General features: G+C 42.8%; 1 protein-coding gene and 2 gene segments (V, D, J or C); all 3 read left to right on the top strand.

Annotated features, from left to right (window-relative positions):
• The window catches only part of LOC309399270 (immunoglobulin lambda-1 light chain-like), a 205,068-nt gene that overhangs the window by 154,223 nt on the left and 28,898 nt on the right, over positions 1 to 21,947 (top strand).
• LOC309399272 (immunoglobulin lambda-1 light chain-like) overlaps positions 1 to 21,947 on the top strand; it is a 145,329-nt gene that overhangs the window by 100,757 nt on the left and 22,625 nt on the right.
• Positions 8,204 to 21,947, top strand: part of LOC309399056 (uncharacterized protein) — a gene marked incomplete at its 5' end in the record, with an annotated part of 30,332 nt that continues 16,588 nt past the window's right edge. Inside the window, 8 exons of the mRNA XM_081966522.1 lie at positions 8,204 to 8,249; positions 8,347 to 8,797; positions 10,610 to 10,689; positions 10,792 to 11,095; positions 11,547 to 11,560; positions 12,616 to 12,894; positions 16,569 to 16,631; positions 16,703 to 17,000. Of these exons, the coding sequence (XP_081822648.1) occupies positions 8,204 to 8,249; positions 8,347 to 8,797; positions 10,610 to 10,689; positions 10,792 to 11,095; positions 11,547 to 11,560; positions 12,616 to 12,894; positions 16,569 to 16,631; positions 16,703 to 17,000 (1,535 nt within the window). The remainder of the gene's footprint in view (positions 8,250 to 8,346; positions 8,798 to 10,609; positions 10,690 to 10,791; positions 11,096 to 11,546; positions 11,561 to 12,615; positions 12,895 to 16,568; positions 16,632 to 16,702; positions 17,001 to 21,947) is intronic.

The raw sequence follows: 21,947 nt of genomic DNA, 5'->3' as shown, positions 1-21,947 counted from the left end.
CCCATCATGGCCTGGTCTCTGCTCTTGGCTTTCTTCTTCTTATGGTGCACAGGTAATTTAGGAGGAATTCTCACCTCTGGATTCATCTGCTGGTTTGGAAAGCATCAGCTTCACTGAGTAACGATGGTGTGGTTCTGATATCAAAACCACCCCTTCCATGCCTTCCAACCCATCGAAATTCAGTGATGCCTGGATTTCAATCAGAGCAGCTCTTCCAAAGATACTCCAAGAGTGGATCTATAGGATGTCCACCTTCATTCTCTTCCCTTTTTTATTTTCAGGAGCCAACTCACAGTATACCTTGACTCAACCTGAGGCACAATCGTTTCCCCAGGGACAACCAGCAAAGATCTCATGTACCATGAGCCGAGACACCCAGGTGGACAGTCGTAGCATATATTGGTACCAACAGAAGGCTGGAGAGAGCCCCAAATACCTTCTCTATAATACTGGCACAAACGGCCGATTCACGGGGTCCAAGGACACCTCGGCCAATGCAGCCTATTTAACCATTACAAACCTCCAGGCTGAGGACGAGGCCGATTACCATTGTGGTGGTGCTTACGGCAGTGGCAGCACCTTCAGGTATCCACAGTGATACACTCACATGCAGAAGTGAGACAAAAACCTCCCCTTCTACTTACTTGCCAACACTTCCTTCTTTCCCTTAAGAGCTTTGACCATGGGGTGGAGCTCTCTCTACATCATTAAAATATTTTAAGAGGAGAGACAATGACAGAAGAAAATCGATTTCCTGAGTTTAACCCTGGTTGACAGGATTGTGGACATATCAAGCGGGGAAATGTGGCAAATTTGTGCAACAGGGATCTCAGTTTTGAAAGTGCTTTTGCAGAAATCCTAAATTCTGCAGGATTGTGGACTTTCTCTTCCACCAATTTCTTTGCTGAAGAGATGATTAATGAACACAGCAAATATACCAGAATCTTGCACTAAATATGACTAAGGGGAATCTTCCATTAAAAAGGAGGAATGTAGCCAACAAAGTGTGAACACTAACCTTGGGAAAGGAAACACCGACAGTAGATTGACATGTTGCATGATGAAACATTTTTGTATACATTTCTGAGCCAATTTTTATTTGAGGTACTTATATTTCCACCTCTGTCCCAAGCACGAGGCTCTGTATTTCTGCAGAAATAATCAGCTGGAATCAACATTCTAATCCCAAGCCTGACAAACAAACAATTCCTGGGGATTTATTTTCCTGGAGGGTTAAATTGTTAAAGGATAAAACGAGTGCTTCAGAAATGTTTTTGTCGGAATAAAGCAAATCAGTTGTTCAAATAACAAGAGTGGGAGGCATCTGATATCAGCAGATATTCAGAAAGGTCCATCATCTATGAGGACAGAAAGAGGTCCATGGAGACCCTAGGCCAAACCGGCTACTGTAACATGATCTCTCAAGTATTTCTAGTATCCAAGTGAGATGAAAGAAAAGAGAGCTTAAAAAGAAGCAGGAAACCATCTCTTTCCTTCAAGTGCAATTCTTCTTATCCAAACCCAGCTAATGAGATGCAAGCTGAATTTGCATAATTGGGAGGACTCAGACACTTGGGGGTTTAAAGGGATTATAGCAGTCTCCCAATCTGAATTTCCCAAAAGCATCAGGTCTTCATCATGGCCCTGTCTCTGCTCTTGGCCTTCTTCTTCTTATGGTGCCCAGGTAATTTAGGAAGAATTCTCACCTCTAGTTCATCTGATGGTTTGGAAAGCATCAGCTTCAAGATGGAACTGTGGTTTGATCCTGATATCAAAGCCACCCCTTCCATGCCTTCCAACCCATCGAAATTCAGTGATGCCTGAATTTCAAGCAGAGCAGCTCTTCCAAAGATACTCCAAGAGTGGATCTATAGGATGTCCACCTTCATTCTCTTCCTTTTTTTTAATTTTCAGGAGCCAACTCACAGTATACCTTGACTCAACCTGCGGCACAATCGTTTCCCCTGAGACAACCAGCAAAGATCTCATGTACCATGAGCCGAGACAGCCAAGTGGGCAGTTATACCATATATTGGTACCAACAGAAGGCTGGAGGGAGCCCCAAATACCTTCTTTACAATACTGGCAGCAGTGGGAGGTTCACAGGTTCCAAAGATGCCTCGGCCAATGCAGCCTATTTAACCATTACAAATGTCCAGGCTGAGGATGAGGCCGTTTACTATTGTGGTGGTGGTTATAGCAGTGGCAGCAACTGGTGGTATCCACAGTGATAAACTCACATGCAGAAGTGAGACAAAAACCTCCCCTTGTGCTTACTTGCAAACACTTCCTTCCTCCCCTTCGTCAACCATCAGCCTGGCCTGGGAAATTCTGACACAGTCAATACTTAAGAAAAAACTCAGTTCTTCTCTCAGGTATTTATTGCTAAGCATAAATATCTTCCCCTGCATCACTTGTGAGAAAAATGAAAAATGGCAAGGGATAAATTTGCAATCTTCATCATGGTTGCAATTAAAAAAACATTGTATCAATTACATTTTTACTCCCCCCCCCCTTGTTTGAAATTTGAAAATATATCACATATTTCTCCTAGAAAGGAAAATAAAAGGAAGCTGGTCTGGATTTCTTTATGGGAATGCAATTCAACTACCAAAAGGACTCCGGTTTAGGAAGCAAATCTGATATAGAACTGAGTTTGAAACAAGAATCACAATTTAAAATATGGATTTGTAGCAACCCCAATATTGGGTGGGTTTCTTTGTTGTTGTTGTTTTTTGCCTTTCTAATCCCTACTTCTATTATATGTTTGATTTCCAAGAGAAAACCAGTGGGATTTTATTTTGGACCATTCAAAAGCAGAAGCAAAGATAAATTTACCTGAGAGAGATTGTGGGGACCGAGGTCACACAGGGGGTTTCTGTGGCTGAACCTGAACTGATCTCTTTATCCCTAATCTATGACCTTAACCACTATTTGGCCCTTTTGCAGTCAAAATCTGTTGGTGTGATTGCACATGCTGTTTCCCTGACCTTTAAAAAGAACCAACCACTTCCCCTTTTAAAAACCCTATTTGAAAAGACGAGAGAGTCTGTCTCAACAGAGATTTGGCCATGTGGAGGAGCCCTTGCTACAGTTTTCAAATATTTTCTGAGAAGAGAAAATATAATATTGAAATTGAATTATTTAAACCGAAACCGAGTTCAATTTGGACCATGATTTTACCACAAATCCTAATTTCTCAGGGATTCGAGAATTTAGATGAGTCACTTTCTTATGTCCTCTTTCGTTCGGCTCTTTCCCTGAATAATTCATTGGCTGTCTTAACACAAAACATTTCTCTAAACTCGTTCAGAGCCTAATGGCTGCATGCAAATAACATGCTAAGGAAAAGCACCCAAGCTTCAATGGTACTTAAGAATGAGCAAATAAAGTTGGATATATGCAAATTGTCTATGGCAAAACTTTGCAGGATTCCTCCATTGACTGGGGATGGCAACAGTTGAATATGCATCAATTGTGACAACCCCGACCCCAAAATTCAATTCTTTATATCCCAAAACCGCTAACAAGACGCAAGCTGGATTTGCATAAAGGGGGAGGACTCCGATTCTTGGGGGTTTAAAGGGACTATAGCAGCCTCTCAATTTGAGTTTCCCAAAAGCTCAATTCTGCATCATGGCCTGGTCTCTGCTCTTCACCTTCTTCTTCTTATGGTGGACAGGTAATTCAGGAAGAATCCTCAGCTCTGGATTCCTCGGATGGCTTGGAAACCATCAGGCTCAAGCTGTCATGTTGGTTTGATCCTGATATCAAAGCCACCCCTTCCATGCCTTCCAACCCATCGAAATTCAGTGATGAATGGATTTCAATCAGAGCAGCTCTTCCAAAGATACTCCAAGAGTGGATCTATAGGATATCCATCTTCATTCTCTTCCCTTTTTTTTAATTTTCAGGAGCCAACTCACAGTATACCTTGACTCAACCTGAGGTACAATCGTTTCCCCTGAGACAACCAGCAAAGATCTCATGTACCATGAGCCGAGACAGCCAAGTGGGAAGCTATTACATACATTGGTACCAACAGAAGGCTGGAGAGAGCCCCAAATACCTTCTCTATGATAGCAGCAGCAACGGCCGGTTCACAGGGTCCAAGGACACCTCGGCCAATGCAGCCTATTTAACCATTACAAACCTCCAGGCTGAGGACGAGGCCGATTACCATTGTGGTGGTGCTTACGGCAGTGGCAGCACCTGGAGGTATCCACAGTGATAAACTCACTTGCAGAAGTGAGACAAAAACCTCCCTTTGTGCTTACTTGCCAACACTTCCTTCTTTCCCTTAAGAGCTTTGACCATGGGGTGGAGCTCTCTCTACATCATTAAAATATTTTAAGAGGCGAGACAATGACAGAAGAAAACCGATTTCCTGAGCTTAACCCTGGTTGACAGGATTGTGGACATATCAAGCGGGGAAATGTGGCAAATTTGTGCAACAGGGATCTCAGTTTTGAAAGTGCTTTTGCAGAAATCCTGAATTCTGATGGATTGTGGACTTTCTCTTCCATCAATTTCTTTGCTGAAGAGATGATTAGCGAACACGAGAAATATACCATAATCTTGCACTAAATATGACAAAAGGAAATCTTCCATCAAAAATGAGGAATGTAGCCAATGAAGTGTGAACACTAACCTTGGGAAAGGAAACACCGACAGTAGATTGACATGTTGCATGAAGAAACATTTTTGTATACATTTCTGAGCCAATTTTTATTTGAGGTGCTCATATTTCCACCTCTGTCCCAAGCGCGAGGCTCTGTATTTCTGCAGAAATAATCAGCTGGAATCAACATTCTCATCCCAAGCATGACACACAAACAATTCTTGGGGATTTATTTTCCTGGAGGGTTAAATAGATAAAGGATAAAACGAATGCTTTAGAAATGTTTTTGTCTGAATTAGGCAAATCAGTTGTTCAAGTAACAAGATTGGGAGAGATCTCATATCAGCAGATATTCAGAAAGGTCCATCATCTATGAGGACAGAAAGAGGTCCATGGAGACCTTAGACCAACCCAGCTACTGTAACATGATCTCTCAAGTATTTCTAGTATCCAAGGGAGATGAAAGAAACGAGAGCTTAAAAAGAAGCAGGAAACCATCTCTTTCCCTCAAGTGCAATTCTTCTTATCCAAACCCAGCTAATGATATGCAAGCTGAATTTGCATAAAGGGGGGAGGACTCAGACACTTGGGGGTTTAAAGGGATTATAGCAGTCTCCCAATTTGAGTTTCCCAAAAGCATCAGCTCTTCATCATGGCCCTATCTCTGCTCTTGGCCTTCTTCTTCTTATGGTGCCCAGGTAATTTAGGAAGAATTCTCACCTCTGGGTTCATCTGATGGTTTGGAAAGCATCAGCTTCAAGGTGTAATTGTGGTTTGAGCCTGATATCAAAACCACCCCTTCCATGCCTTCCAACCCATCGAAATTCAGTGATGCCTGGATTTCAATCAGAGCAGCTCTTCCAAAGATACTCCAAGAGTGGATCTATAGGATGTCCACCTTCATTCTCTTCCCTTTTTTATTTTTATTTTCAGGAGCCAACTCACAGTTTACCTTGACTCAACCTGCGGCACAATCGTTTCCCCCGGGACAACCAGCAAAGATCTCATGTACCATGAGCCGAGACAGCCAAGTGGGCAGCTATAACATAAATTGGTACCAACAGAAGGCTGGAGAGAGCCCCAAATACCTTCTTTACAATACTGGCAGCAGTGGGAGGTTCACAGGTTCCAAAGATGCCTCGGCCAATGCAGCCTATTTAACCATTACAAACCTCCAGGCTGAGGATGAGGCCGATTACTATTGTGCTGGTTATTACGGTAGTAGCAACAACTTGTACCCACAGTGATAAACTCACATGCAGAAGTGAGACAAAAACCTCCCCTTGTCTTACTTGCAAACACTTCCTTCTTCCTCTGAACTTCAGTCTGGCCTGGGAAATACTGACACAGTTGATACTTAAACAGCAGACTCAGTTCTTCTCTCAACTGTCTTACTACAGTTTTCAAATATTTTCCGCAAAGAACCAATTCAATATTGAAACTCAAGGGCTTTATAAGAGTGTGGACACAGGAGATAGGCTGAATTTCTCCAACATGGTTTTCAGTTTGGAAGATGATTTTACCAGAATTTTTAAGTACTCAGGGATTCTGGAGCGGTTTTTCCCTCCAATTTCTTTGTTAAGGAGATGAAGAAAATAAAGGTTAGGTTTGATCACGGAATCAAGGAGAGAAGCAACCTGGAATTAAGGAGAAACTTCCTAATAGTGAGAACAACCAAGCAGTGGAACAGAAGTTGCCTTCAGAAGTTGTGGTTGGTCCAAGACTGGAGGTTTTTAAGAAGAGACTGGATAGTCATTTGTACGAAATGGTATATGATCTACTGCTTGAGCAGAAGATCTCCAACCTCCCTTCCAACTCTATTCTGAATTAAATCTTGCGAACGATCCTCTCATCATCCTACATGAGGACAGAATACATCAATGGGGATCCAAAACAGTTACTGTAACATGGCCACCTGAAATATATCCAGGGTCAAGAGAGAACAACGCAAGAAGAGATGATAAAAAGAGGAACAGGAAAACATCCCTTTCAACCAAGTAAAATTCTTTTTATCCAAAACTACTAATGAGATGCAAGCTGAATTTGCATAATGGGGTAGAGCCAGATTCTTGGGGGAGTTTAAAGGGACTATAGCAGTCTCCAAATCTGAATTTCCCAAAAGCATCAGCTCTTCATCATGGCCCGGTCTCTGCTCTTGGCTTTCTTCTTCTTATGGTGCACAGGTAATTTAAAAAGAATTCTCACCTCTGGATTCATCTGCTGGTTTGGAAAGCATCAGATTCACGGGGTAACGATGGTGTGGTTCTGATATCAAAACCACCCCTTCCATGCCTTCCAACCCATCGAAATTCAGTGATGCCTGGATTTCAATCAGAGCAGCTCTTCCAAAGATACTCCAAGAGTGGATCTATCATATGTCCACCTTCATTCTCTTCCCTTTTTTATTTTCAGGAGCCAACTCACAGTATACCTTGACTCAACCTGCTGCAGAATCGTTTCCCCCAGGACAACCAGCAAAAATCTCATGTACCATGAGCCAAGACACCCAAGTGGACAGTCGTAGCATATATTGGTAGCAACAGAAGGCTGGAGAGAGCCCCAAATACCTTCTCTATAATACTGGCACGAACAGCCGATTCACGGGGTCCAAGGACGCCTCGGCCAATGCAGCCTATTTAACCATTACAAACCTCCAGGCTGAGGATGAGGCTGATTATTATTGTGGTGGTGCTTACAGACGTGGAGGCAACTGGATGTATCCACAGTGATAAACTCACTTGCAGAAGTGAGACAAAAACCTCCCCTTATGCTTACTTGCAAACACTTCCTTCCCCCCCTTCGTCAACCATCAGCCTGGCCTGGGAAATTCTGACACAGTTAATACTTAAAGTGCAGACTCAGTTCTTCTCTCAGCCTTGCTAAGCATAAGGACCTTCTCCTGATTCATTTTGGAATAAACAGGAATAAATTCTCAATCTTTATAAAGGTTGCAATAAAGGGTATTGCCAACAGTAACGTCTTAGCATTGTTTTTCCATCTTTTTATTAAAATCTGGAAATTGATATTTCTCATGGGAAGGAAACTAAAAGGGGGATGATCTGGGATGCCTTTTCTTCCAAGGGCTTAGAATGGAAGGGAATGGAATTGAAGGAGATCATGGGATGAGATGGGATGGAATGGGATGGAAATAGAAATAGAAAAAGGAAGAGGAAGAGGAGAGGAGAGGAGATGAGAGGAGAAAATAGGAATAGGAATAGAACAGAACATAGACTTATATACCGCTTCATGGTGCTTTGCAGCTCTTTCTAAGTGGTTCACAGAGTCATCCTCTTGCCCCCAACAATCTGGGTCCTCATTTTACCAATCTTGGAAGGATGGAAGGCTGAGTCTACCTTAAGCCCATCAGGATTGAACTTCCTGCTGTGGGCAGTGTCAGTCTGCAATAGCCATTGCACCACCATGGCTCTTCTACTGCTACTACACCAACTATTTGAAAGCAAATGCTTTGCATCTGAGGGGTTGGTCCCAAGACTTTGCGACGTATAAAAGGGAAGGCACAAGAGTTGGAGCAGATGAGCTTTTTTTTTGGCCTCAGAAGGAAAATACATCAGAATTCTCATCATGTTCTGGGCTTCCTTCCTTCTCTCATTGCTGGCCAACTCCTCAGGTGCTGTAGAAGAGGAGAGGTCAATGGTTAGATGTTTCATCAAGTGAAAATGTTCTTTTGCAGAAGACATTATTTCTTTGTTTCTTTCTTTGCACAGGATCCCTTGCCCAGTATGTCCTGACTCAGCCGGCATCCGTGTCTGTCTCCCCGGGACAGAATGAAAGGATCACTTGTTCAGGAAACAACATTGGAAACAAGAATGTTCACTGGTACCAACAGAAGCCTGGAGATCCTCCTGTTCTGATTATATATAATGATAGCAGGAGGCCCACAGGGATCTCAGACCGATTCTCTGGCACCAACTCTGGTAACACGGCCACCCTAAGCATCTCTAGAGCCCAAGCACAGGACGAGGCAGTATACTACTGTCAGGTGGAGGACAGTAATCAGTGCACAGTGATACAAACTAAAGGGGAAGTGCAGCAAAAACCTGCTTCTGAGGCATTCAACCTTCTGGACTCACTTGGAGAAGCTCAACCGTCCCCAACAAGGAAGATCTCCCTGTTCCAAGAGGTGGTGCAAAATGCTAAGCCCAGAATTTCTCTGGGGTGAGGTCTACATTATGGATTCCTAACCTCCAAGACCTGTCATCTTCCCATGATTCTCCCCTCCCTTCACACTTTCACAGATGCAACCAGATGTTTCTTGACATGGGCGTCATCTTGAGGAAGGCAGGAGAACCTTCCTACTTTTGAGTTGTTGCCTAATGGCAATTATGCACCTTAGGCCAGAAAATATTCCTTTCTGGGCATTCTGCTTCCCATTTGGGTCCATCTAATTGCTCCAGAAGTTCTAGATGTCTGCAACAAGTCTCGGATTCTAGAGCAGAGCCATAAGGCAGTGTAGCACCGTAACTTCCTCCTGCCCAGTTTCGCTTCTTCTCGCTCTGCTTGGCCACCCACCTGTTGCAACTGAAGGGAACACCTGAAATAGTTTTTCTGGTTGGATGTCTATATCTCTGCAAGCCCATGTAGGGGGAGGAAGGTGTTAAATCTCCCTTTGGGAACACCCTATTCAGAAAGATCATACTGATGCCATACTAATGTCAGATTCCTGGGGCCCAAAGTGCTTTTAAGACAGGCCTGGGACCACAGCTTTTGTTTTCCAAGCTTTCGAACTCATGCTGGAGCCCATCCTCGGGAACTTCTCCTTCTAGGAATCTCCTCATTCCTTATCTAGGACCACACTACATGTGGTTAAACATGTGGGATGTGGTTGCAGAAGCACACTTCCCTGAATTCATAAAAAATATCTCCTTCCCCTTTTAAAAACCATATTAAAAAAAGACAAAGCAAGCTGCCTCAACGGAGCTTTGACCATTGGGTGGAGCTCTCTCTACATCGTTAAAATATTTTAACAGGAGAGACAATAAAACTGATTCCCTTAATCTTGGTTGACAGGATTGTGGACATATCAAGCCAAGAAACATGGCAAATTTGTGCAACACTTCCCCTTCTCGGTTTTGAATGTGCATTTGCGGAAATCCTAAATTCTGCAGGATTGTGGACTTTCTTTTCCACCAATTTCTTTGCTGAAGACATGATTAATGAACACAACAAAAATACCAGAATCTCGCACTAAATATGACAAAAGGGAATCTTCCATCAAAAATGAGGAATGTAGCCAACAAAGTGTTTCCTTCCTTGGGAAAGGAAACACCGACAGAAGATTGATATGTTGTATGAAGAAACATTTTTGTATACATTTCTGAGCCAAGTTTTATTTGGGGTCCTTATATTTCCACCTCTGTCCCAAGCACGGGGCTCTGTATTTCTGCAGAAACAATCAGCTGGAATCTACATTCTCATCCCAAGCTTGACACACAAACAATTCCTGGGGATTTATTTTCCTGGAGGGTTAAACGGTTAAAGGATGTTATTGGTGCTTCAGAAACGTTTTTTCTGAATTAGGCAAATCAGTTGTTCAAGTAACAAGACTGGGAGAGATCTGATATCAGCAGATATTCAGAAAGGTCCATCATCTATGAGGACAGAAAGAGGTCCATGGAGACCTTAGGCCAAACAGGCTACTGTAACATGATCTCTCGAGTATTTCTAGTATCCAAGGGAGATGAAAGAAATGAGAGGTTGAAAAGAAGCAGGAAACCATCTCTTTCCCTCAAGTGCAATTCTTCTTATCCAAACCCAGGTAATGAGATGCAAGCTGAATTTGCATAAAGGGGGAGGACTCAGACTCTTGGGGGTTTAAAGGGACTGTCGCAGTCTCCCAATTTGAGTTTCCCAAAAGCATCAGCTCTTCATCATGGCCCTATCTCTGCTCTTGGCCTTCTTCTTCTTATGGTGCCCAGGTAATTTAGGAAGAATTCTCACCTCTGGGTTCATCTGGTTTGGTTTGGAAAGCATCAGCTTCAAGGTGGAACTGTGGTTTGATCCTGATATCAAAGCCACCCCTTCCATGCCTTCCAACCCATCGAAATTCAGTGATGCCGGGATTTCAATCAGAGCAGCTCTTCCAAAGATACTCCAAGAGTGGATCTATAGGATGTCCACCTTCATTCTCTTCCCTTTTTTTTAATTTTCAGGAGCCAACTCACAGTATACCTTGACTCAACCTGAGGCACAATCGTTTCCCCCGGGACAACCAGCAAAGATCTCATGTACCATGAGCCGAGACAGCCAAGTGGGAAGCTATTACATACATTGGTACCAACAGAAGGCTGGAGGGAGCCCCAAATACCTTCTCTATGATAGCAACAGCAATGGCCAGTTCACAGGGTCCAAGGACACCTCGGCCAATGCAGCCTATTTAACCATTACAAACCTCCAGGCTGAGGATGAGGCCGATTACTATTGTGGTAGTTATTACGGCAGTGGCAGCACCTGGAGGTATCCACAGTGATACACTCACATGCAGAAGTGAGACCAAAACCTCCCCTTGTCTTACTTGTAAACACTTCCTTCTTCCTCTGAACTAACCATCAGTCTGGCCTGGGAAATACTGACACAGTTGATACTTACACAACAGCCTCAGTTCTTCTCTCAACTGTCTTACTACAGTTTTCAAATATTTCAAACACTTCCTCTGAATGAACCATCATCCTGGCCTGGGAAATACTTTGACACAGCCTTTCTAAGCATAAAGACATTGTGCTTCGGTGTTCTGAGCCAAACTTCCTTAAAAAGCAAGAAGCAGAGTCTTGGTCCCGGCAAAACCCCTTTTATTTCCCCGACCGTGAATTCCTTTCATTCACAGTCAGCAAGGCTTGGCAAACAGCCTTTCAGGGGAATGTTTATCAACACGAACCTTATCTCGCTTGGAGATCTGCCAAATAACTAGTTGCCAAATGCAGGGTAAGGCAAAACGTGTCACAGAGACTCTTACAGTCACAAACGGAACTTTCCACTCTTGAAATGACTGAATGAACAAATTGTTTCCTGTCAGGGTGGAATTTCAGCCCTGTTCCCCTCCTGGGGTAATTGTATTTAATGTATCTAAGATAACTGGAACCGAGAAGGATTACCACTCTCCTCCGTGAAGCCCGAGGTCTTAAACCGGAACACTGAAATTGTGGACACTATTTTCCCATCCTCCACCTGAGTCCAAGTGAGATGATACACCCATCTATAAACATGATTACAAATGGCTGTTCAAGGCCTTGCCAAGTTAATTGCCAATTAGGTCTTTGGCAGTGTTTCAAGGAAGATAAAGGTGGGTGCTTACCAGCGTTATCCCGAAAGACTTTGGCAGCCTACTGTGGGACTCTTTACAAACTATTTGGGACTCATTGCGGGCTGTGAATGAAGATAATTCACAACCTTTGGAATAAAAAGAGGATTCTTGGGACGAAGTGTCTGCTTTTTACTGTAAGATGATGGGAAAGAGATGTTGAAGGTCCTAGAGGAGAAAGAGAGATGAACGAAAGAAAGAGATAACAAGAGAAACAGGAAACGGTGCCTTTCTTGCCATTCGTCTTATCCTGATGCAGTTGGTGAGTTGAAAGCTGAATTTGCATAAAGGGGTGGAGCCATATTCCTGGGGGTTTAAAGGCAACATGGCATTCTCCAATCTGAGTTTCCCAGAAAGCTCCCTTCGTCCTCATGGCTTGGTCTATGCTCTTGGCCTTTTCCTTGCCATGGTTCACAGGTAATTTAGGAAGAAACCTCACCTCTAAACCTATCTCTTCTAACAGCTAAGTATCAAGCCAACCTGCAAAGAAGGTTTAATGCCGATCTGAGGTCCATGTTGGCTTCAGACTGATCCACATCCACAGGCAGAATCTGACTGATGCGTGGACAGCTTTCTAATTCCTACTAGTCTCCCTATGAATTAGTGCAGTTCTTCAAAAGATAGTCCCGTAGTTGTTATCTGCCATCTCTATTTCAGAACCTTCCTTTTCTCCTTTCAGGAGCCAACTCACAGTATACATTGACTCAACCCGCTGAACAAACATCTCCCTTGGGACAATCAGCCAAGATCTCGTGTACCATGAGCCGAGACAGCCAAATAGACAGTTATAGCATACGTTGGTACCAACAGAAGGCTGGAGAGAGCCCCAAACACCTTCTCTCTAATACTGGCACGAACGGCCAGTTCACGGGGTCCAAGGACACCTCGGCCAATGCAGCCTATTTAACCATTACGAACCTCCAGGCTGACGATGAGGCTGATTACACTTGTGGTTTCGGTTACAGCACTGCTGGCACCTGGATGTTTCCACAGTGACACAGTCCCTTGGAGAAGCGAGACAAAAAGCTTTGCCCTCAGCTGGTATGAGAAACGGTTGTTTCTGCTCTGAACTCACCACACACATGGCCTTGTCACCTGTTATGCACAGGCAGTTCGAGAGGGAGCAGTGTTCCCCTCTCAGCCTTGGTAAATCCAATATTCTGCTTTTGCAATCGCAGAGGTAGAAGGGGCTTATTCACAGATGTATGGATAATCATTAAGTTTTAATTGAACATGAACATTAAAATTAGAGTTTGGACGATGACATTAGAAAAAAATAGGGAATAGATATATTTTACATTAGAAATAATAGGAAATAGATATATTTTACATCAGAAAAAATAGGGAATAGATATATTTTACATCAGAAAAAATAGGAAATAGATATATTTTACATCAGAAAAAATAGGGAACAGATATATTTTACATTAGAAAAAATAGGGAATAGATATATTTAATATTAGAAAAAATATGAAATAGATATATTTTATATTAGAAAAAATAGAAAATAGATATATTTTACATTAGAAAAAATAGGGAATTGATATATTTAATATTAGAAAAATAGGGAATAGATATATTTTACATTAGAAAAAATAGGGAATAGATATATTTTACATTAGAAAAAATAGGGAATAGATATATTTTACATTAGAAAAAATAGGGAATAGATATATTTTACATGCTTTGAATGATTGCGATTGGTACCAGAAGTGTACATTGAGAGATTGAATAATGAAAGAAAGGACGGATGGGAATTTAATATAAACAGATGTGAAGAGCTAAATAATGGACACATGAATAATAAGACAGATGGAAGATGGGGAAACATAAATGTTATTATCACTTCTTTGAATATAATACTGATACAAAGGGGGGAAGTTAAAATAGAGATAGAAATAAGGGAGGAAATATAATATATGTATATCAATGTATGAAGATATATGAAAGAGTAAGAAGATATGGGTAAGTAATTTGAAATCATGAAAATGAAATGTAATAATTATGAGTAATAATATTACATCTACTTGTATTGAAATGTATGACACTCAGATATCACACCATTCACGCATTGATATGTATAAACAATGTAAAATTTAAAAAACCTGCCCCCCCCCAAAAAAAAGAGTTGGAAGGGACCTTGGAAGTCCCATCTTGGATGAGAAGCGAAAAGTTTTCAAAGAAGAAACTCAAATTCCTGTGGCTTTTTAGAAAAAGCACCTTTGGGTTGGTGAGAAAGAGAACATTAGCAGATCTTCTCTGTGTGACCACCTGGTGGGGCTTCTCCACCGTACCTCACCTTAGAGGAACTGAAACCAGAAGATCTGATACAAAAACCAACGATGGAATTGAATTTCTTAATTTTAGTTCTACCAGCTGCAAACCTTTGCTTCAAGGTTGAGGCAAAAACTTTCAAAGAACCTGAGATGCTTCACAGTCCTATGTGATGGCTAAGTCACAAATAAGCCTTCCCGAATGAGCATGAGACTTGGTCATCCTGAGATCTTCAGGATTAATAAAATAAAACTCATGAGAGCGATCCAGGAGGACCAACCCTGGACCAGAATATTGAGATTGAACCTATTTATTTTCCCACCCTCCACCTGAGATCAAATGTGCTGATCCACCCATCTGTACACAAGATTGTCCATGGCTGAAAATGCTAAGCAGGTTCAGAGCTGGTCAAAGCTTGAGTGAGACCCTACCAAGGACTTCTGAAGCAGAGCAACACTGGGTCTCTAAGATAGCTTCAACCAAGGAAACTTAGAAGCATCACTTGTCTGAAAGTCGGTGGACTTTCACTCTGATGGAAGATATGGCCCAATGAGAAGTCAGGAAAGATGGAGGAGGAGCTAGGCATGCAAATGGATTCTGAACCAAGTGGACTTGATCTTAGGAGCTCCCAATAAAGTCCACTTGTTTTAACACAGGTTCTCAATCACTAGAAGCCCAAGAAGGTCTACAACATGTTGGGAGCATCTCTCATTGTCCTTCTGGGGATCTGGTGCACAGGTGAGTGAAGGACCACCCAATACAAGACTCCTGTCCACATTATCACCCAAAGAACACAATCCTAAAGCTTGATTCTTTCCCCAGGATCCAGTTCTCAGCCTACAGTGATTCAGGAATCCTCCATGTCACCTTCCCCCGGACAGACGGTCAAACTCTCTTGTTCCCTGAGCAGTGGACAAGTAACATCTTATGAGCAATCCTGGTACCAACAAAAAGAAGGAGGTCCTCCCAGATTCCTTTATTATTACTACAGCAGTGCAAGCGCAGGCTCTGGAGACCTCAGCCGCTTCTCTGCCTCCAAGGAAAGCAACCAAAATAAATGGTATTTGACCATCAGCAATGTCCAGCCAGAAGACGAGGCGGTTTATTACTGTGCTGTGTGGTATGGTGCTAGTAGTGTGTTCCACAGTGTTACAAACTAAGGAGGAACTGAGACAAAAACCTCCAAGAGAAGAAAGAGTAACAGCGCTCAAGAGTCCTTTGAGTGATCTAAAATCTTCAAGCAACATCCCTTTTCTCTCAAGTTGAGACAGAAGATTCCTCTTCTTTATGAGTAGCAGAAAGAGGCTGTCCTTCATGTCATGTTGAGTCAAAGAATCCTTCCATGAACCCTGCACGTTACTCATGGACACTTCCACAAGCTATGAGTTCTGAAGGCCTTCTCTCCCTCAACACAAAATGAGGCCTGACAAAATGAGGTTCTCTCCAGCTAAGCTACCTAGGTAGCACAATGCTCCCTTCAGACAGAAGTTGGACTCATAGAAGGATTATCGTCCCTTTTCTTTCAAGCTTTCTGGATCTCTCAGTTGGGATGGCTGCAGTGACGTATGATTGGTGAGAAGGCTCCAAGAAGAAGCTTAATGGAAATTCTCAAAGATTCCTCCCTTAAAATATCTTTAACACAAATGAAGAGTTATAAGAAAAAAGGGCAAGACTTGAAGCTTCATTTCTGGTCTAATTTCTTCTTCATGGTGGCCAGATTCCCAAAAGATGTTCACTTTGTTCCCCAAATCATTGGTTCCTTCCTAGATATCTACCTTTAATGGAATATTTAGTCCTTCAAGAAAAGATTCATGTTTGGCTGATTTTCTCTATTCTTGGATCACCTGCAGGACATCTTCCACATTATTCCACAGTCTTTATTAAATGCATTAAACATTTTCACAGTTCATCATGATGTAGGATTTCTGGAATCCAGAAGGATCACTATTGTCCATTGAAGCCCAAGTTCTTAACCCAAAACATTGACCTTATGAACTCTATTTATTTTCACACCTCCACCTGAGACCAATGACCTGATACATCCATCTATACACAGGCTTGTACATGGATGATCCTGAAAAAGCTAAGCGGGGTCAGAGCTGGTCAAAGCTTGCATGGGACATGGCTACGGGTTCTTATTTGTATAGCCCAGGATCACAGCATGGCTATGATAACTTCAGGCAAGGAAATTCAGAAGCATCACCTGTCTGAAAGTTCCACTTTGATGGACCAATGAAAAGTCAGGAGAGCAGGAGGAGGAGCTAGGCATGCAAATGATTCTGCAAGCAAGGAAGGTTGATTTAAGGAACCCCCAATAAAGTTCACCTGCATTGACACAGGGTCTCGAATCTCCCACAGCTCAAGAATTTCTCAACATGTTGGGAGCATCTCTCATTGTCCTTCTGGGGATCTGGTGCACAGGTGAGTGAAGGACCACCAGGTCAAGGATCTTTCCCGAAGAACATGAACTCAGCACTTTTCTCTTTCCCCAGGATCCAGTTCTCAGCCTACAGTGATTCAAGAATCCTCCATGTCACCTTCCCGAGGAGAGATGGTCAAACTCTCTTGTTCAATGAGCAGTGGACAAGTAAGATCTTATGACCAATCATGGTACCAACAAAAAGAAGAAGGTCCTCCCAGATTCCTTTATCGTTACTACAACAGTGCAACTGCCGGCTCTGGAGACCTCAGCCGCTTCTCTGCCTCCAAGGAAAGCAACCAAAATAAATGGTATTTGACCATCAGTGATGTCCAGCCAGGAGACGAGGTGGTTTATTACTGTGCTATATGGTATGGTGCTAGTAATGCGTTCCACAGTGATTCAAGCCTATGAGGAACTGAAACAAAAACCTCTGCTACAAGGAGGAGGAGGAGCTGCAGAGTCATAAGGCTGTGAGGAAAACCCTAAAGGAAGTTCTAAAAGATGTTTTAACAATCATTAACACGAAACAAAGTGTTCGAGGGGAAAACTCCAAGACCTGAAACTTCATTTGAACATCGTCCCAAAACACGTCCCACTTTGTGCCCCAAGCCAGCCAGAAGATGAGGCTGATTTTAATTCTTCTTTTCCTAAAAGTTGTTGGACAAATTGGAGAGGTCACCAACTTCGGGGATGTCACCAGTGCTTGAAGAAAGTTTTTTTCCCCTGAAGTTTGCAGATCATCTGTTCAAGAGACAACACTGTTTGTCTTGGAAGACCGATCCCTAATATTTGGCAGATCGATAAAGCTAGTAGATTAGTAGAAAATTAGCTGATGTCTCTTTTCTATGACCAGCTGGTGGAGCTCCTACCCCACCCAAACTTAGAGGAAGTGAGACCAAAATTCACAAAGCAACACCAGCTATTAAAACTCAGTTGAATGTATTAATTTCAGCTCTACCAACTGCAGCCTTTTCCTTTCAATAGGAAAAGAATGAATCTTCCTTCATTCTTACCTGATTTTCAACCATATTCTGGATTTGATTGGACATTTTAAGCATGTAGAATTCCCCGATTCAATATTGGAGGCCTGTAGAACGTTTTAAAAAGAGATGGCTGTTTTTTTTATACACCTTTGTTAGTCATTTCTCCTAATTCTTCTTTTCCGTCTTTCCCAAAATCTTGCTGGGCAAAGTGGGGGAGGTCACAGCTTAGAGAAATGCATGACAGCTAGCAGCTCCAACTTTGAAGACCAAGACTTCCTAACATCTCTCTTAGGACTGGACAGGGAGACTGTTAGCAATATTTGTCCCACCCTCCTTGGGACATAAATTCTACAAATAGGTGAAGCAACACCAAGGCTAAATATGAGTAAATAAAATAACCCTGAGTAAACTAAGTAGAGGGAGATCTTTTAGCCATTATCTTCTTCCAGGATGTTTTTAGACATCCCAAGGAAATGTTGAGTGAATAATGAATGGCCCAACCTTGCTTCCATTCTGGGTGCAGCAAACAGGACCCAGATTGGTCAACTTGTAGAACAATACCTGAACAACCACTGCATGCTATCTCCATGGAAGAAAATAAATAAGCATCACCTGCATGAATGGTCCCCTAGGTTGAGAGACATGAACCAATCAGAAAGCAAAAGGAGGAGCAAAGTATGCAAATGGCTCCTGGGTGGGGGGGAGGAGAAGTCCCCAATAAAAGGCACATTTAAGCAGAGGCAGAATTTACGTCAACCCAAGAACTCAAAATGTTGGGAGTGTCACTCATTGTCCTTCTGGGGATCTGGTGCACAGGTGAGTGAAGGACCAGTCACTACAAGAACCTTCCCAAGTAAGGATCCCAAGAACACAAACTTAGACCATTATTTTTTCCCCAGGATCCAGTTCTCAGCCTACAGTGATTCAGGAATCCTCCATGTCACCTTCTCGAGGACAGACAGTCAAACTCTCTTGTTCCCTGAGCAGTGGACAAGTAACATCTTATGTGCAATCCTGGTACCAACAAAAAGAAGGAGGTTCTCCCAGATTCCTTTATGGTTACTACAGCAGTGCAACTGCCGGCTCTGGAGACCTCAGCCGCTTCTCTGCCTCCAAGGAAAGCAACCAAAATAAATGGTATTTGACCATCAGTGATGTCCAGCCAGAAGACGAGGCGGTTTATTACTGTGCTGTGTGGTATGGTTCTAGTAGTGTGTTCCACAGTGTTACAAACTAAGGAGGAACTGAGACAAAAACCTCTGCTACAAGGAGGAGGAGGAGCCGCAGAGTCATAAGGCTGTGAGGAAAACCCTAAAGGAAGTTCTAAAAGATGTTTTAACAGTCATTAACAAGTTTTTCTAATCTGTTTTGCTCATCACAATTCTACAATGAGTTTTGGATTGCACAAGACACGTTGATTCGTTCTTACAAAAGGATGAAAAACAAAAGTGAGTCTAATCTGTTTTGCTCATCACAATTCTCCAATGAAATTCATTCCAATCTGTGGATTCTCAAATAATCATATATATCTTCTGTCTGTCCATCCATTTATCCTGTGTGTGTCCGTGTCCCTCACTCTCTCTGACTCTCTCTCTCTCTGTGTCTCTCACTTTCTCTCTTTCTCTCTCTCTGTCTGTCTCTGTTTATGTTTGTATGTGTCTCTGTCTCTCTGTGTGTGTCTCTCTGTCTCTCTGTGTGTGTGTCTCTCTCTCTCTTGCTCACTCGCTGGCTGGCTCTCTCTCTCTCTCTCTGACACACACATCTGCCCATGCAAACACACACACGCTCCAATGTGGTGAAGATAAAGCAACGCACAAACATCTACTTTAGTCAAATCTGATGGCATCTAAACAAAACTGATTCTCTAAGTCTCTGTGTAAGAGGAGCAAAAGTTTCTCGTGATTCAAAGGCTGAATGTGGTTTGGAGCAACTCCTTAACCCTTGAAAACAATGATTTCCCAACATCACTGTTAGAAGAAGGAATGGCAACAGCATTTTATCCCATTGTCCCTGTGACCAATAGATGAAATAACAGAAAGGCTGAACATAGCTGACCCTGAATACGTTGAGGAGAGGGAGAACTGCTTGCCACTCTCTTCTTCCAGGATATTTTTATTTTATTTTTTGAGATGCCAAGGAAGAGTTGAGGGTAGTGACTTGCTTCCATGCCAGGTGGAGAAAACAGGATCCAAGCTAATCCACTCCTAGGGCAATAACAAATCAAAGTCCTCTACTAACTCTTAGGAGACACTTTCATGCAAGAAAATAAGTAAGCATCGCCTGCACAAAGGGGCCCCTCGATTGGGACACATGAACCAATGAGAAGTCAAGAAAGGAGGAGGAGGAGCAGACCATGCAAATAAGCCCTGGGGGAAAAACGGGGTTGATGTAAGAAGCCCCCCCAATAAAAGGGTCTCAATCACCAGAAGCCCAAGAAGGTCTACAACATGTTGGGAGCATCTCTCGTTGTCCTTCTGGGGATCTGGTGCACAGGTGAGTGAAGGACCACCCAGTACAAGAACCTTCCCAAGTAAGGACTCCAAGAACACAAACTTAGACCATTATTCTTTCCCCAGGATGCAGTTCCAATCCTACAGTGATTCAGGAGTCCTCCATGTCACCTTCTCGAGGACAGACGGTCAAACTCTCTTGTTCCCTGAGCAGTGGACAAGTAACATCTTATTACCAATCATGGTACCAACAAAAAGAAGGAGGTTCTCCCAGATTCCTTTATCGTTACTACAGCAGTGCAACTGCAGGCTCTGGAGACCTCAGCCGCTTCTCTGCCTCCAAGGAAAGCAACCAAAATAAATGGTATTTGACCATCAGGGACATTCAGGTAGAAGACGAAGCGGTTTATTACTGTGCTGTGTGGTATGGTGCTAGTAGTGTGTTCCACAGTGATACAAGCCTATGAGGAACTGAGACAAAAACCTCCAAGTCAAGACGAAGTAGAAGTAAAAGTAGAAGTAAAAGAAAGAGGAAGAGGAAGAGGAAGAAGAAGAAGAAGAAGAAGAAGAAGAAGAAGAAGAAGAAGAAGAAGAAGAGGAGGAGGAGGAGGAGGAGGAGGAGGAGGAGGAGGAGGAGGAGGAGGAGGAGGAGGAGGAAGAAGAGGAGGAGGAGAAAGAGAAAGAGGAGGAAAAGGAGGACGAGGAGGAGAGGAGGAGGAGGAGGAGGAGGAGGAGGAGGAGGAGGAGGAGGAGAGGAAGAAGAAGAAGAAGAAGAAGAAGAAGAAGAAGAAGAAGAAGAAGAAGAAGAAGAAGAAGCTGAGGAGGAGGAGGAAGAAAAAGAGAGGAGGAGAAAGAGAAGGAGAAGAAGAAGAGGAGGAGGAGGAGGAGGAGGAGGTGGAGGAAGAAGAAGAGGAAGAAGAAGAAGAGGAGGAGGAGAAAGAGAAGGAGGAGGAGGAGGAGGAGAAGAAGAAGAAGAAGAAGAAGAAGAAGAAGAAGAAGAAGAAGAAGAAGAAGAAGAAGAAGAAGAAGAAGAAGAAGAAGAAGAAGCATTGAAAAGTCCTTTTAGTGATCTCACTTCTTCGTGTAACATCCTTTTTCTCTCACACTCAGACAGAAGCTTCAATGAAGGTGGCCTCATCTTTATGAGTAGCAGACAGTGGCTGCTCTGGATAACAGAACAACACAGTCAGAAGGCACCTTGGAGGTCTTCTAGTCCAACCCCCTGTTTCAAGCATTTCAATACCATTTGAGATAAATGGATTTTGTGGCCCAAGAAGCTTTCTCAGCTCTGGTTCACTCTAATCTGATTTTCAATCTGGGTTTGATGGAAAGAAGAGATGAAAGAAGGGATGAAAGAAGAGATAAAAAGAGGGACAGGAAACCATGTCTTTCCTCCAAGGAGCAATTGTTTTTATCCAAACCCAGTTAATGAGAAGCAAGCTGAAGTTGCATAACGGGGTGGGGGGGCGGAGCCCAGATTCCGGGAGGTTTAAAGGGAAGGTGGCACTCTCCCAATCTGAGTTTCCCAAAATGTTCCATGGGTGGAAATGCTGTGGAGCCAAAGGTGATGGTAAATCTACTCCCTTGAAACAACGCAGTGTAAGACACATGGGTTTTGCTGTCCTTAGAGAATGGCTTGGTGTTTTCCTGTGGTTTGAGCTTCAAACGTTCAGCTTCAAAAAAGCTCAGCTTCAAAAGTTATGCGGTTTCACAGTAGTAGACACTTAGGAAAATCCCTTATATCTCTGGGGAGTTCTGATCGTTTCACTGAAGAAAGAAAGAAAGAAAGAAAGAAAGAAAGAAAGAAAGAAAGAAAGAAAGAAAGAAAGAAAGAAAGAAAGAAAGAAAGATCAGTCTGTCCTACAATGCCAGCTTTCAAATT

Source organism: Natrix helvetica (assembly GCF_964273705.1).
Source record: "Natrix helvetica genome assembly, chromosome: 14".
Lineage (NCBI taxonomy): Eukaryota > Metazoa > Chordata > Lepidosauria > Squamata > Natricidae > Natrix > Natrix helvetica.
Note: the sequence above shows the minus strand (reverse complement) of the source record. Positions and strands in the feature narration are given on the sequence as shown.